At 40.8% G+C, this 17,392-nt stretch overlaps 4 protein-coding genes across 6 annotated transcripts in view; 1 reads left to right on the forward strand and 3 right to left on the reverse strand.

The window, feature by feature from the left end:
• The window catches only part of LOC145465851 (uncharacterized), a 51,605-nt gene that overhangs the window by 23,468 nt on the left and 10,745 nt on the right, over positions 1-17,392 (reverse strand). The window lies entirely within an intron of this gene.
• On the forward strand, positions 1,434-4,941 carry LOC145465113 (uncharacterized). Its single transcript, XM_081448889.1, has 4 exons — positions 1,434-1,489; positions 2,015-2,043; positions 3,178-3,204; positions 3,658-4,941. The coding sequence occupies exons 1-4, from the start codon at positions 1,434-1,436 to the stop codon at positions 4,695-4,697; spliced, it is 1,152 nt and encodes a 383-aa protein (XP_081305015.1). The 3' UTR covers positions 4,698-4,941.
• On the reverse strand, positions 9,220-9,750 carry LOC145465114 (uncharacterized). Its single transcript, XM_081448890.1, has one exon. It carries the CDS (start codon positions 9,748-9,750, stop codon positions 9,220-9,222), a length of 531 nt encoding a protein of 176 aa, XP_081305016.1.
• LOC145465115 (uncharacterized) lies at positions 10,116-13,270 on the reverse strand. Its single transcript, XM_081448891.1, has 2 exons — positions 11,340-13,270; positions 10,116-10,908 (listed from the first exon to the last, which is right to left on the reverse strand). The coding sequence occupies exons 1-2, from the start codon at positions 13,025-13,027 to the stop codon at positions 10,116-10,118; spliced, it is 2,481 nt and encodes an 826-aa protein (XP_081305017.1). The 5' UTR covers positions 13,028-13,270.

The raw sequence follows: 17,392 nt of genomic DNA on the forward strand, positions 1-17,392 counted from the left end.
CAGAGTTAAGCTCTTTTGTTGCTTCGTTTGAAACTACCAGAAACCTGGAAACATCTACCTTCTTGGGATGGCTCTGAATTTGTTGTTGTGTCGTTTTCGTTCGTTTATGTTTTACTGGACTGGGTATCATACGGATCTTGAGCAGATGTTGAAGAAAAATCGCCAAAATATTCGTCAAAATGGACAATGAAAGTTGGGAACTTCTATTAAAGTAGGTCTTCAGCCTGAAGGAGCTCATAATCGTCATTTAGAAACTAATTAATTAAATTCGTCAATTTTTTTGGAAAAAACTACAGTAACAACAAAGTTTTGGCAATAGTAGTTGCAAAATTCTCCACACAATGGCTTTTTGCCTTTCATTTTCCTGAAATTTTATTGATTACTTTAAACTAATCTTGAAATCTGATTGGTTGTTTTGTTTTACTGTCCCACTCTCATTGGCTGAGAAAAAGATGCGATTTAGAGCAAAAAATAGTGCGATTCGTGAATAAATCGCACCACTGAGAGCCAATCAGATTCCAAGGATTTCAAAGTGGATTTAACAAATGCTCAAATCAGGCTGCTGATAGCCAATCACGTTCGAGAATTTTGTTATTGTTTTGATTAAAATCGATATCGGAAATCAATCGATATCAATCGCCGATTGCTATCGATTGATATCTACAATCGATAACAATCGAACTCACAGAAACTTAATCGATTGCTATCGATTGACAAAGGTCGCTAACAATAGATAATTGCTGTCTTCAGAAATATCTAGGGCTTGCCACAAGTTGCTCGAGATTTCCCAAAAAGTTGCCCGAAATTTCTTAAAAAGTTGCCCAAAAGTTGGTCCAAAAAAAGTCAAAAGTTGCCTTTTGTAACGAAAATTGCTCAAAAGTTGCTAAACAAAGCAAAAACTTGTTTTTGTTTCTCTCTTCTTTTATTTGGTCTGATGCAAAGATATGCAATCTGTACAACAAAAGTAACCTTTCTAAGCATGTTTGTACAATTTTGCGTTGTAACCAGCGTCGCTAAATAAATTTGTTCACAATACGTGCGAGTAAATACTACGCATCGATATCAAAACGTTTTTAAAATGTTTTTAAAAAATTTTTAAAAAATTTTAAAAAATTTTAAAAAATTCTTTAAAAAAATTTTTAAAAAATTAAAGAAATTCACAAACTGTCTGCTGGAACATTGTAAAATATGGAAGCATGGCAAATTATAGCACTAAAAGCTGCACCCATATCTAGAAAACTAGAAATTGCTCAAAATGCAAAAAAACTTGCTCAAAACAAAAAAAGTTGTTCGAAATACAAAAAGTTGCCAAAAAGTTGCCGAGCAACTTGTGGTAAGCCCTAGAAATGTCGATTGTTATCGATTGAAAAAACCGAATGACGAAGAAACTCGGGAAATCCTTGAAAATCTTGACTTAGTGAATAGTTGGAAAAATGCACCTCAACCCAAGCTTGAGATATGGCATAACGATTATTGCTGCGGAGCGACCGTAGGGAGCGAGCAGCAACATAATCAGGATTTAAGGGAAATATATAAGGGGCGACGAATTCTCGAATTCATCACTTTTTACCACAATGCATTGCATTTAACCACACTTTTTACCACAATGTATTGCATTTAACCAGAGTGCACTGCGCCACTTTTAACCAGAGTTCTCTGCGGCATTGCGCCAGGAAAGCACGGGGATGTCATACCGTCGTACCGTAGTCTTTTCACATGAATTCCAGTGAGAAAGGTTAGTGGTAATGTTTTGCCTTGATTTACTTGTACTACGAGGTGAAGAAGCTCGTGCTTGACTTTTCCAACTCCCGCTTTCGTTTTTAATGCAGTATGTGAAAGTTTTACAAATCTGGACGCTTTCGATTTTCGCGATCTGTATCGTTTCATGTCCAAACATAAGTTTAGTTCACCATGTGCTTATCTTGTCGCGATCTCTTGATACGTACGCATCACAAGTTGATGCATACAAGGACAGATGTTAAGTTACATTTTCGTTGTTTTTTTTTTCTTGCAGACAAGTTGGAAGTATTTATTTGATGCAAGGTGAGTTTGCAGAGTCAATTTTCTTTTTAATTCCAAGATCAGGCGCTTTCCCCAATTTTGTTTATGTCGACAACTTTTGAAAAAGAAGGAAGTGAAATGGACAAAGTCTGATTATAGCTTATTATTATGCATACCAGGTCAAAATTGTAACTTAGATTTCCGCTTTTCTCTTTCAAAGAATTACAGATCTTTCGATAATATTCTATTATGCTTACATGATGTTTAACCATGTAGTTACATTAACTGTTAATCAAAGAGTCAAAGGAACAGATACAGAGCAAATTGTTTTTAGGGATTTTCTTTTACGATTGCGTAACGGAGAAATGTCTGAAAATGATTGGAAACTACTATTAACTAGACAACCATCACAAGCTAATAACATTGATCAATTCAAAACTGCCACTCGATTATTTTACACCAATGAGGAAGTAGCCAATTTTAATTACAATTCACTCTTACAACTCAAACAGCCAATTGCAAAAATTGATGCAAAACACTTAAGTTCTCAAGCTGCCAAAATTTCTCCTCAGGATATGTATGGGTTAGAACCCACACTACTTATTTCAAAGAATGCCCTTGTTATGTTTACAATGAACTTATGGCCATCTGTTGGTCTTTGTAATGGTGCAACTGGAACAGTAGTAGATTTCATTTATACCACCCCTCATAACCCTCCAGATTTGCCTGTTGCTGTTATTGTTAAGTTTGACAATTATATTGGCCCCTCAATATCTCAAGAAATTCCTTCTTTAGTAGCTATAGCTCCTGTGACTGTTTCTGCAAAAAATGGCAATTCATTTCATGAGAGACAACAGCTACCGCTTAAGCTTGCATGGGCCCTAACAATCCACAAAAGCCAAGGATTAACTTTACCAAAAGCATGGGTAAATATTGGAAAGTCTGAACAAACATTGGGCGTCACATATGTAGGTTTAAGTAGAGTTAAAAAATTATCTTCACTTGTGGTAGAGCCAATGACTTTTGATAGACTTAAAAGTATAAAAAAAAATAACTCCTTGAAATACAGACAACAGGAGGAACAAAGATTGAATCAGCTTTTTCAAAGGACTAAAAACCTTATGACTGAATGTATGTGACATCAAAAGTAACCAATAGTAACAATTTTCCTTTCAGGTGAAACAAGTATGAATAACCCAAGTGGTAAGTTGTTTGCCATTTTTACCATTCATTTTTGGTAGAAATAACAAAATAAAAAAAATGAACAATCTTGTAATACTTAGGACACATTTTCTGAATGAACCTGTTAAAAAGTTTCTACTTCTCATACCCACAATTTTATCCTACCTGAATTTCAGCAGCATCTGATCTTATGTCTTAGCCTAAATTTCATGCAGTACCTTGACTAATATTGGTTGCCAACCTGAACATGGTTAATAATCTCTCTTGAAATAAACATACATAAGAACATGTTATATTGAAATCCTCAAGCAACTAAAATTACCCTATGGAATCCGTCAAAACCTGATACAAATTGTGGTATCTCTATCCAATTCACTAAAAAGATTACTACAATATTATCTACTTCCAAGATTCATATTCTTTTGATCTCGTCAGTAATAACTCAATCTTAACGATTTTGTGCTTCCATTTTAGGACAAAGCATGGTTGGTTATTTACATAACCTCTCACCTATAAAGACAAGCCAAAACAAGAATCAATATTTCTCGCTAAATTTTCAGACAAACTCTCAAGTGTATCGTGCTGTGTGCTTCTCCCCAGAGAAGCATTCAATGCTCAAGCGCAAGCTCGAATCTTCATCACCAGTAAAGATAAACAAATTCCAGCCGAAGAAAAACCTGAAGACCGAAAAGGAAGAACTGATTCTCAACAAGAGAACAAGAATTGAAGATCCAAACGAAAGTGAGATGGATTTTGACCTTCAGAAAATAGAAGAAGAAACCGTGGAAGCTATAGACAGCTCAATAGAAGAAATTCAGGAGAAACAAAACAATACCCTGGTAAACATTGCTGGCCGTGTCTTATTCAATGGCACGGCTGAAACTGTGGATGTTCGTGGAAAAACTTTAACTAAACAAGAAGCAACGTTTACAGATAACAGTGGTTCTCTTCGTCTGGTCTTGTGGGAACAAGATACAAGGAAAATGAAATCTAAGCAATGTTACAATTTATCAAATGTTGCCATCAAAGAATTTAATGGCACAAACTATTTAACATTGACCAAATACAGCAATGCAACTGAAGCCACCAAACTGAATATAACTCGACACGATGATGTTCGAGACAACATACAACAAGTGCAAGTGCAATTCCCACCAGACGGAATTAACTATGTTCAGTCATATCTAACCTGCAACAAGTGTCACTCAAAAGTCATAGACAGTGACAAGAAAATAATAAAATGCTCCGAGTGTGGCCTAACACAACTGAAGACCAAATGTCGTAATAAAGTTATGGCAAGTATTCTGACAATCACTGCCAAAGACATAATGTCCTTAAATATATTTGACGATATTATTAAACAACTGTATGCCATCAAAAGAGAACAGGATGCAGACTTCAAGAAAGAATTTCCAGACCTCAATGATGATGACATTACTGAGCTCATTCTTACTGTTCAAGCAACTGTTGTATTCAAAGACAAAAGTGCCAAAGAAGTAATCACATCAGTGTAAAATCATGAACAATGCTCTTTGCACAGACTGACAGTGACTTTCCAACATGTAAATAGATCATTCAATGTCGTTCTCGTTTAGTTCAAAAGTTCTGTTACCTATATTTTCGTCATTGGCAGTATATTTTCCCTAAAATTTTACTCTAATTTTCAGAATTGTTGTAACCATTTCAATTAAAACATGTTACGTTTGTCACTAGTAGCACCTGGGAACTGCTGATTAATAATTATTGGTTTTATTGACGAGTAGGCATTATTACTTTTGTAAATGATAGGAGGAAACTCCACACAAAAACCCATTGCCATTGAGTTTTACTTAAAAGTTGTATTAGATTAATTTCTTGGAAAATCTTTTTGACCAATTTTTCACACTAATTGTCAAAATATTTGTAACCATTGTATTAAAATACGTTGTTGTTCTTGGTACAAGTGACACCCAAAGACTGCTTTCTGATATACTATTTATGTTTGCAATTTCAAAGAGTGATTTCACTTGACCTGTGAAACAGAGAATAACAACTAGTGCAAAATAGCTACAAGTAAACAAAAGAACACAATGGAATAATAGCACGCAATATTCTACTACCTATTTCACAGGTAAAGTAAGATCATTCTAAAAGACATCAATATTTGGTATAACTTATGTTAAACCAAAGCATGCCACTGCAAAGGATGATTGGCAATAATAATACCCCCACCCCCCTAAAAAAAAAGCTACCCCACCCCCCCTAAAAACAAGGCTTCATCCAATACACCTATATGAAAATAACACTGCCTAAACAGATCAAATGTTCACACTGAATAACATTTGACAACTTGGACCTACTACGATTATAATTTACCATCATACTTCCACATATGTAAATTTGTTTTTCCCTAGGGAGTAGGAGTGTGATCTTAGTTTTAGAAACACTACACAATTTGTGACTACTTTCAGAAATAAAGGACCATTAACACGCAAGCAGATGGATCAAAGACTATGTCGACATCAACAGAATGTGCCGCAGCATTACTATCTTTTAGATACCCTAGTTATAATGATTATTATCATTATCAACAATATCACTTTCATACAGTCAAGTCCCATCATTCGCGTCATTTACGGATCGAACCCTTATTTTATGAGGACGAGAAACACAGAAAACTGCTTCTTCCTTTACATCAGGAGCCATAATCGGGGACAGAGACCGTAAGCGCGCGCGGCTGTCCCAGGGGCGGGGCACAAGACTCCTGAAATGTTTGTACTGGATCGTCCAACAAAAGTGACGTCACATCCGGTTTAAAAGGTACCGCGCAGCTCGTTTCACAAAGCGAAAAAATGGCGTTTCGATTGGGGAAGATTTTCTTCTATTTGCAAACCATCAGGTCCGTGTCCTTCCATCCTGAAGATAGAAATATCTTGCAGGCACATTTCTTCGACTTTTGAAGCAAAACGGTTGGCAAAAGAGAACAGTTTAGTATTGTTTTGAAGGAAAATAACGGAGAGCCTTCTGTCATCGAATGGCGGATTTTACACATATTCAAAACTGGTGCTGTTTCGACCTTTGGTTCTCATTGTTCGTGATTCGGTGATAACACTAAATGCAATAGCCTATGATGTTAACAACAACCTGGCTTAAGTGTTGCTGGCCATAGTTTGCACTGTGTACAACGAGAACATATTTAACAGCAGCCGTTTTTTTCTGAAAGTGAACACAGTTGAGGTTCTGTATCCACGTGCGTGTGGTGGAAAAGACATGCTGAATCGCATACTCAAGGTTAGTATCCTATTTCCGTATCTGTTGTTGAATACGGTTTTTCTCTGTAAGAAATAAGCAATGTTGAGAGTTAGAGGCGAGCTTTGGGGATATCAGATTTCCCCGAAGAGATCAACAAAGGGGTGAAGCACTCCCCCACCAAATTTTTCTGGGAGTATCCCCTTCCCGGGTACTGTGAAGTTGTTCATTAATAAATGCTGGACAGAATTCAAATTTTCTCCAGTGGTTAATTGTACACTCTTCTGTATTGTCTGAACTGCAATGCTGGCCTGGGGATCAACTTCTTTGGGCAGTTCCAAAAGAGCGGGGTTGGCCTGTTTAGGGTCAGCTCTCGATGGTATGGTATATCCTTAGCCCTTAACTTTCCCCCCAATTTTGACAGCTACCCACTTCTACTGTGACCTGGGGTGGGGGTACTCCCTTATATGCACTATAGGGGTATGTGTGGTCCCAAAAGGTATGGTTTTTCAGCTGTTTTGGTCATAAATAGGGTATCAGGTTTGGCCATTTTGGCCTTAAATAGGGTATGGGTTTTGTACTCTAGTCTTGAATTGGGTAATGTTGTTTAGAAGAAGCTACTTTTTCATCATTATTGATAAGACCATAAACAAAAGGCCTTCAAAAATTATGTTTAGGGCAACTGTGTCAGCTACAATGGTGGTAAATGGGTTATCAAATTTTTGGTCTGTTCATAAATAGGGTAGGGAGAATCGCAGATTTAGGTGATAAATAGGGTAAGGGTTTCGGGAAGCTGGCTGCACACCCTGACCAAATTTTTCTGGGAGTACCCCCCCCCCCCCCCTCGGGTACTGTAAAGTGGTTCATAAATAAATGCTGGACAGAATTCAAATTTTGTCCTGTAATTAGCTTTAAGCTGTAAATTATTATGTATCAATAATAAAATAGAGGACATCTTCTGTGTTCCTATTCAACAATTGGACTATAAGGTCAAGAATTCTTTGAGGTGATAGTTTGAGGCTCTATCAACTCTATTGTCACCTGATGGGAATCTTAAGCTAGCGATCCAATAATACTGCTATGTAGAATTGTAATTAAATTTTCTTCAAACCATGATTTACATGTACCATTGTTTCTTTATAAAACTTCATACTTAGGTGCAAACATACAAATTTACCTACAATTCTCATACTTAATAAGTCATATTTAGTTAATTCAACTATTTTGAGATTTTAAAGTTCTGTTCTATATATCAAATTGACTCAACAAGAGATGTTGTGGGAACACAGGCCGCTGGTGATTGTTTTCACAGCTTTTTTACTTCTTCCAAAGATCTGTTTACAACACCTCATCTTCTGTTAATCTGGTGGGGATACAATGTATCTCTGTAGCAACGGGACCTTTGTTCATTATTTGATCAATGTTTAAATGGCATCTACCCTCCATCTTGTAAAGAATGAAAAATGACTGTCTCATACACATGCATCAAATAATTCACAGAGGTCAGTTGTGATTGCTCCATTGTGGGTGGGCTGAGAATTCTAGCTTGGTTTGATCTTCAAGTGATTGTTTGCCATTAATTTCCCCATGCATTCACCTGAATTTGACCCTGCATGACTATTCATAACCCTTAATGAATAATCAAATGTGCAATATCCCTCTTTGTTTGAGTTTCCCTCAATCATTCAATCACAGTCGGTTTTGCTGAGTTAATTTTCTCTTCTTTGGAGATTGGTATTTCTGCTTTAAATTCTAAATCTAGGCTTCATGTGACACTTTCCATGCCAAGAGTTGTCCCAGTTAGCCAAGTCAAAGTGTCTATATAAAGAAAAGTTGTCCTGCCTGTCAGGGTGCCAAGGCGTGACATGAGCCAAGGCTAGACAACTTGCCCACCCCTGTTGTCTTGTGGGCAAGACAGGTTCATGATCCTAAATATAAATTGTTGGTTGAATTTTCAAAGAAATAAGTGAAAAGTTAGCTTGGCCAGGGTAACTCAGGAGAGGGGTCTTGGGTACGCAAGACCATATAAACTGGCCCTAAGAGCCATTCTATTTTATTTCCACACTTCCTCTTCCTCTGTTGACATGAGCTTTAGACGGGGCTATAAAAGAGTTATTTCTGCACTTTTATCGTTTCTGTTAGGTGGTAAATATTGACTTATTTAGTGAGTGTGGCTGGGGGTAGGGGGTGTGGATACAAAATGGAATATCTCTAGTCAGCTCTGGGCCCAAGTTGTGTGTTGTCTAACTGATTATGCAAACTATACTTTCCAAAATCTTTATGGGTAGGTGTTTGAGAGGATCATCTTATATGTTCATCACTACAGTGGAACCCCGCCTTATGGCCACCCCATTCACATAGCCACCTTGTTATTACGGCCACTTTATTCTGGCTTGAACAAAATATCAGTCAGTTGGTCATTTTCTTTTTTAAAGAACCCCTTTAACCACACTGTTTGTTCCGTATGTCCCAGGTTCGAAGGTCAGCAAAAAAGTTCAGTATTTAGAACATACAACATTTTAATTTCCGAGGAGATAAACGTGTACACTTTTCAACATGGCCGACAACTTCCAACCTCGTGGTCGAACAACAGGTCTTACTGCGCATGTGTGCAAAACTCCTACTAGGAGGGGAGCCCAGGGAATTGCTAATTTACAACAAGGCTTTCTGCCGAACATCCTCCCCTTCCTTGATAAGACAATATCAACAAAATCGCACAAACAAAAAAAACACTATGAAAAAGAAAAAGGTTCGGTTTCAAAACTTCTTAGGTCAAAGTTCACAGTTCACTAGTAAGTCACTTAATGTTCAACATTGTTCCAATGGGCAAAGTTTCACAACTGGTCTCCTGTACACCGTTTTTCCTCCTTGAACATCGACGACTCGGACCCGGTCGTCCTTGCCAGGAAGCACTTTGATCATGCGACCCAGGGGCCATTTTCCTCTCGGAGTTTCTGTAGACATTACAATCACCACATCGCCAACTTTCAAATTAGATTGATCTCTGCGCCACTTCTTTCTTGCACTCAAACTCGGAATCCACTCACGCAACCACCTATGCCAAAAGTGGCGAACAAGTTCCTGGACCCGACGCCACCTCTTTCTTGGGTTGAAGTCTTCAGTGTCAACACTGTCCGGTGCAAATCTTCCTCCTACTTGCCCATGAAGGAAATGGTTTAGGGTGAGAGGAACAAGGTCCGATGCGTCGGCTGATTGATAGGTTGGTGGCCGGGAGTTAATTAAGCTTTCTGCGCCAACAATTGCACTTAACAGTTCCTCATCGGTGATATCCGCAGAACCCAAGATTGCATAAATGGCTTTCTTTGCCGCTTTGATCATAATTTCATGCACACCGCTGAAGTGCGGCCCAGCAGGCGGTTAAAGTGCCAGTTGATTCTGTGGCTCGATGTTGTATCTTGGATCCCTTTCTGGTCTAAGGCTTCTAATTCTTTCAACTCATTACTTCCACCAACAAAGTTAGTTCCATTGTCACAAACAACATCTATGGGAACACCACGTCGTGATGTCATTCGAAAGAATGCATTTAGGAATGAATCAGTGTCAAGGCTGTATGCTACTTCAAGATGCACCGCCCTAGTCTCTAGGCAAGTAAACAGACACAGGTATCTCTTCTGGCGTGTCTTTCCTCTCCTCTGTTTGGTCATGAAAGGTCCACCAAAGTCAACAGATATGAGGCTGAATGCTCAAAGGGACTTTCGTGTGCGTAACTCTGACAAGGGGGCCATGATTTGCTTAGCTGGAGAAGCCTTCCTTCTACACTGCATGCATTCTCTTTCCCACTCTCTAATTGCTTCTCTTGCAGAAATTGTCCAATACTGGACTGAAAGCTGCGCTAGTACTTGGTTGGTCCCTGCATGATGATCTTGCTCGTGTGCATGCTTGACTATTAGTATTGTGACACAATGGCTAGGAGGCAAGATGATGGGGTAATGGGTTTCCCATGGCAAACACTCTGCATAACGAAGTCTCCCATCACATCTACGGACTCCTTCCTCGTCTAGTACAGGTCGCAGCGGCAGCAGTTTACTTCCACCTGGAATTTCCCTTCCAGCCTTCAATGCTCGAATTTCCTCTGCAAACACTTCTCGTTGCACCTGCCTGATATATCTCCTTCCTGCAACGGTCACTTCATCAGGCTTTAAGGCTCCTTCTCTTCGAAGAGCTGCTGGTAAACGACAGTTCTCTAGGAAACGGTCTACACTTGCGGTAACTCTGGTGAGCTTACTCCAACTTGAGTATCTTTGTGGCTGCAGGCGGTCTTCACTGGTCAAAGCAAGGAATGTCTGCTCCTCTGTTTGTTCTGCTTCTTGGTACTGCTTACGGGCTTCAATGTCTGATCCTTTCTTGACCTCAATTTTAGTCTCAGGCCACTCAGTTGAATCTTGCTTTGGGAATGCTGGTCCGTTCCACCATTTCTCTTCCGTCAACAGCTTAGAGACACTTTCTCTTCTGGTCAGTAGATCAGCTGGGTTCTGTCTGGTTGGCACATATTTCCACTGATTTGGATTTTTGTCAAGGCTTGGATTTCTCCAACACGATTAGCTACAAATGGTTTGAACTTTCGACTGCATCCGCGAATCCAGTAAAGCACATCCATGCTGTCAGACCAGAAGCTACGGTGACTACTCTCAATGGCAAGGACTCTTCCAACTGTCTCGCTGAGCTTAAGCCCTACTACAGCCGCCATCAGTTCTAACCGCGATATGCTTACAGCTTGGAGTGGTGCAACACGAGACTTTGAAGCCACAAGACAACAACAAACAGACTCGTCTTCATACAGATGTCTGGTGTAGCAGGCTGCGCCGTATGCTTCTTGAGATGCGTCAACAAACGTGTGTAAAGTTATGCTTTTTACTATAGTGGTGGTTCTCAGGCATCATGGAATGTGAAGGGTGGGTAGCACTGACAGCTCATCAAACCACTGTGTAGCCTTCCACGACAGTCTTCTATCCACTGGCTCATCCCAGTCCACACCACTTGCCCACATCTCTTGAATCAGGACCTTGGCACACATTGTGTACGGCGACAGCAAACCAAGAGGGTCAAACAATGTGGCTATCTTCCTTAGGAAACTGCGCTTCGTATGATCATTGCTCTTGGTAGGCAGGTTAACTTGAAACTTGAACACATCCTCCATGGGACACCACAAAACACCCAGTGTCTTAACAGAGAGTAGTTCTCTGCTGTCGAGGTCAACTTCGGTCGCACAATCTGAAGCTGGAATGGACAATAAAACGTCTGGCACATTTGATAGCCATATCCGGGCATGCATCCCAGCAGATTCCCATAACCTTGACAGCTGGCTGTACAACTCTACACCGGTCTTGACATCAGGAACGGAGTCCATGCTGTCATCCATGTACGTGCTTTCCAAAACAGTTTCCGCCGCTAGGGGAAGTTCTGATTGGCATTGTCTGGCATGTTCTTGAGCAACAAACTGTGCTTGGAATGGGGACGAGTTCACTCCGAATACAACTCTGTCAAACTCAAAGACGTCAGGTTCTCGGTCAGACTGCAAGTCTCGCCACAAGAAGCGATGATAACGCTGATGTTCAGGTCTTAGCTTAATCTGCAGGTACATTTCTTGAATGTCGCACATTAGGGCCACAGGATTGCGGCAAAATCTCAATAATACCGCAAACAAGTCTTTCTGGAGTTTAGGCCCTTGGAGTACAATGCCATTCAGAGATACGTCACTGAATTTCGCTAACGCGTCAAACACAATACGAGTCTTGGTGGTCGGTTTGTCAGGCCTTAAGACTGGGAAACGGGGCAGGTACCAAAGTTGATCAGGCTTGACCTCTTCATGTGGGACTTTGTGGATGTATCCCTTCTCTTGATAGGTCTGCAGTACTTCTTTGTAGACTTCACCGAGTTCTGGGGACCACTTCAATTTTTTCTCAGTACACTGTAGACGACTCAAGGCCATGCTGTAATTGTCAGGTAACGATAGTCGATCCTGTTTCCAAGGCATGCCAACAACATAGTGGCCATCAGTGAAGGTCAAGGACTTAGCAACAGTGTCCCTTGCAAGCTTCTCATCCGGTCTGACAACCAGAGTTTCTTTAGGTTCATCAATGTCCCAGTAACGACGGACAAGACTGTTCAATTCATGCATGTCATTCAGAAAAAATGTAAGATTTGTCTGAACTTCTTCCGTGGGGATTTCGGAGTTCCCAATACATGTCCAGCCAAGCGGAGTCAGTCTTGCTATGGGCTCTCCTGCCTTTCCCCTGAGATCCTTCAACGAGTACAGCAAGTCTGCATGGTCCACACCAATTAGAAGATCAACAATCGGTCTTGATCCAACGTGAGGGAACTTGATGCCTTTCAGATGCTTCCACTTGTGCTTATGTTTACTCCAGTCCACCACTTGCATACTTCCAGTCACTCTCTCGGCTGTATAGGCTGAGGCTAGTTTGGACACCTTTCCATCAGAACTGCTGATCATGAATTCCACAACTGAGGTGGCCAACGTTTCTTGATTGTCATTCAGTACGTTAACCGTTAGTTCATGTGGTCTACCTTCGAGACCAAGTTCTGCTGCAATGTCACTATTTAAATGTCCTACTGCTTCCGTCGTCAAGAAGGGCATTCACTTTGATTCTCCGATGATGATTAGTTACATAGACAGGAACTGTTCTCAAGGCTACGAACCCTGACGAAGGCACTGCTCCAGTTCCTGTAGTAGTAGTGTGGGTTCTCTCTTCAGACTCCCCTTCCGCGGTGGCACCAACTTGCAATGTGCTTGACGAATCAACTTCTCTTGAGCCCGCTACGTTTGCTGCCTCGGTCTTCTCTTCTTTCTTTGGATCTTCATGAAGCATCCGGTGATGGCGAGAGCTACATCCAATTAACCCACAAACTCTGCTCCGAGAGCATGCTTCTCCGCGGTGTCCATTACTGAGGCATCTGAAACACAATTTCTGCTCCTTAGCGATATTCCACCTCATGTCTACAGACATCTTCTTAAAGTTCTCACAGTTCCACATGCCATGGGATCCTTTACAAAACTTGCACTTGTTCCCCTGTTTCTTCTTAGGTTCGGGATCTACTTCAGCTAGGAAGGTTCTCTCTCTCTTGGACCCACTGAGGACACCTGTTATGGTCTCAGAAGCTGTGGTCAAAAACTCAGACTCCCTGTCAACAAACTCTCTCAGTCTTCCTACATTCTCAATGCGATGGTTGTCACTAATCCACTGCTTGTACTTAGAGAGAAGGCCTTTGTTGAACTTCCGTTGAAGAATAATGTACAATGATCCATTTCCTAGCTCCGGCTTCCTGGTTAGCATCCTTCAAGTTCACAACAATTCCATCAAGCAGCTCTGAAAATCTCTCCAGGTCTTTCTCATTGTCCTCTCTTATTGGCTTAAAGGCATCCAGTTCTTCGAGGCGAAGAGTGAGAGCTCTACGTTTCCCACCATACTTCCGCTCTAGTCGAGACTTTGCAGCTTCATAGGCAGCAACGGAATGGCCCAAATGCTCGATTACTTTGAGGGCTTCCCCTTGAAGGCATTCACGTAACCTTAACAACCTGTACCCAGGTGATGCTTTGGTGCGATCTACACAAGAATACAACGCGCTTTCCACATTTCATAGTTCTTCTTTTGGCCAAAGAACTTCGGAATGGTAACTGTTTCGAGTAAAGCAGAGTCAGTGCTGATCTGGTCTGAAATTGAGGACGAAAGCTGCTGACTGTTCCCAGTGGGCATTAAGTGAGCTTGGCCTCCACTGATAGGTAACTGCTGTGTTGCTGATGGAACATAAGGCATAGTACTCGGTGAGGACGCTGTTACTGCGGTAAACGGTAAGTAATCCGACCGATTCACAAAGTTTCCAACCGAAACAACAGGTAAAACTAAAGTGGGCTGCTGTGTCTGAAGGTACTGTTCAACCAAACCGGGCATAGATGTAGATGGCACCGAACATGGAGGATAAAACGGAGTAAACGGAGTAGACGAATAAACAACTCCGCCCATCGAAAGCGGAGACAATCCGGACATCTCTCCAACGGCAGTCGAAATAATTGGCACATGTGTAGACGAAGACACAACAGGCTGTTTTTGAACACCAGAATTTTGTTCCTTTATCGGTTCCTTGGACGACAGGCACTCGTTTAATTCTCCCGATTTCTTCTTTAATTCTTGTTCTCGGCTGCCACTGTGGTCAGTTTCCCGCGCTTCTTGGTCTGGTTCTCGCTACGTTCTCCTCTCGCTACGAAGTTTCTGTCCGAGTTGTTTCTCGCATTTCGCATACGTTCGCTCGATTTCTTGTTCAATTCGACTAAGCTCTACTTCTCGCTTGGATACTTCTTCTTTCAGCTGCTCCGTTTGCTCCCTGACCGATGAATTGCTTGCGTTGCTCAAGTATCCCCTCACAAGTCCTTCGAGTTCTGTGAAATCCTCCTCAATCGCTTCCAGTTCGTTCGAAAGGGCACTGAAATTTCCCAAGTCTTTCATATCTTCGTAACACTTTCCTAAATTCTCACAGACTCCAAGCACGTCCTCATAAGCGCGCGAAAATACATCCAAACTCTCCATAACTTGCATCCTTGACGACAGCCCTGCTTCCATCACCATCATGAGCTTGTTTTTGGTCCTCGTGTACCTGCACTTCGATCGCATTTTCTCTTTCTTTAGTCGTTCCATGTCGAATAAATCTCTCCACGAACCTCACTCTGCTACCAGCTATGTTCCGTATGTCCCAGGTTCGAAGGTCAGCAAAAGAGTTCAGCCTTTAGAACATACAACATTTTAATTTCCGAGGAGATAAACGTGTACACTTTTCAACATGGCCGACAACTCGCAACCTCGTGGGTGAACAACAGGTCTTACTGCGCATGCGTGCAAAACTCCTACTAGGAGGGGGACACCAGGGAATTGCTAATTTACAGCAAGGCTTTCTGCGGAACACTGTTAATGTGGTCAGATTTTTGTGGCTCATTGGCAACCGGATTAACAGAGTTCCACTGTAATTTAAAATTGTCAGTGATGGTTGTTTTTAGAATATTTGTACCTCATAGAGGTGAAAATGAATTTGAGCTATTACCCACAAAACAAAATTCTGGATCATACATTTTAGGAGTAATGTACACAATTTATAATAAGCATCAGGCATCACTTTCATAGTGAAGTCCCATAACTCTATTATTTGGAGATTGGTTATCCCCTATCCCTGAAATTACCAAGGCTCATATCTCTATTATCATGTCATCAAAGCCATAATATTTTGACACCTACTGTACCAAACACAGTTTCCTTAAGCAGTAACAAGAGCCTTTCTTTAGTAAACCAAAATAGTACTTGCTGCCAGGTGCTTTATAAAAGTATAACCCTTCCAGAAGCCTTTATACAGTAATATCAGTTGCTAACAATTTTTTTGTGACTGATTTATATTTTGTAATAAATCATACTGAACTGGCTCAGGTTTAATATACATTTTGTTGGATTTAGCTCACATGTCTTCAGTTTAAAGGAGAAAGTCACTCCAAAAAGCTTACTTCTTTTTTCTTCACTTATAGCAAGTGAATATTCAGCTTTTCCACTCACCAAAGGTGTCAGTACAGTAGTACCTGTATTTATTTCCTCTCAAAACAAACGTCGAAAACTCACAGTTCACAATGGGCTCAAGCTTCAAAGGCACACATCGACCGCACGGCCTCGGTCGATGAACAAAGTCACAACAACTTGAATAAAACTCTTCGCTTCCATCAAAGGCATACGTGTGTGAATGTATACGTAAGAGTGAGGTTTTCTGAAAATTACAAAAAGGTGTCAAGTTCCAAAGTTTCTTTGAATAGCAAAGGCGAAATGTTAACTTACCGAACTGTTTGCTGCGAGCTAAACGAACGGCACAATAACTTTTGACAAACTCCTGCGATTCAAAACACTCGCTTACTTAAACACATGGCGACTAAAGTCCAATGGTCACATCACGTGACCGACAAAAAATCTCCCAAGGGGAGTCGGGAGTGACAAAAGGTTCAGCCTCTGAAGTGCCTGCTATCCTTAAGAGGTTCGTCTCGCAATTCAGAAGTGACTTTGGAGGCCACCATTCTGCAACTGTCTTGGCAACCAGGCTGTGTTTATGTGACTTCATTCCGTCCAGCTCAAAATTGGCGGGAAGGAGAAGAACCTGCAACTGACTTGACATCTGTCACAAGGTCTGCAAAATCTTTTTTTTTTCCAAGCGATTATCCTCTTCTCTACCTTCAATGCTATTATTTCGGAGTTTAGAGCATGTTTAGGTCAAAATAATATGTCTCAAGAGCAGCCATAACCCAGAGTGGTAGTCAAAAGGCTTGTCGGAAGCCATTAGGACAAAATCTCTTGGACAGAATGATGTCATGAAAACTTGACCTGGGTGCTTCTTGGGAGGCGAACTTCGTAAGGAAAACCCGCAGTTTAGACGCTGAAACTTCTGTGAGTGGCTAACCTTAGTGCGAGGTTTTCATTAGCGTTGACATAAAATGTGTTTTTTGGAGTGACTTTAAAATACACACGTTAAGACTTAACTCAATAGCAAGGTACCTCTTGTATGACCAGTAACAGTATACATGTATCCAAAAAACAAAATATATATTGTCAAAACTAAGTCATGTTAGTAGTGTTAGTGTCTAAAGAGTACCTGCGAAGAGATAGTTATACAATCATTCTAGCAACTCTCCTCAATATTCCGGGAGTCTCCCACCTACCATTTAGATCATCCACCCCAGACAAGTTTTGAATTATTGTCCAGATGCAAGCGACCATGGACTCCTAGGGACAGTGCTTAAAGTGCTATTATGATGAAATTTGCAGACGCCCTCCATAATATGAGCATAACAGTTTTGTTACCATGGCAACATACTGGGTTCAACCTTCCCTGATATAGGTTTTTCTGACCACCTTTGGCTTTCCATTTTGATATTTGCCAATGGTGCCTCATCAGCACAATCCAGGAAGCAGATATTAATATGCAA

Source organism: Orbicella franksi, chromosome 13 (assembly GCF_964199315.1).
Source record: "Orbicella franksi chromosome 13, jaOrbFran1.1, whole genome shotgun sequence".
In the NCBI taxonomy this organism is placed as follows: Eukaryota; Metazoa; Cnidaria; class Anthozoa; order Scleractinia; family Merulinidae; genus Orbicella; species Orbicella franksi.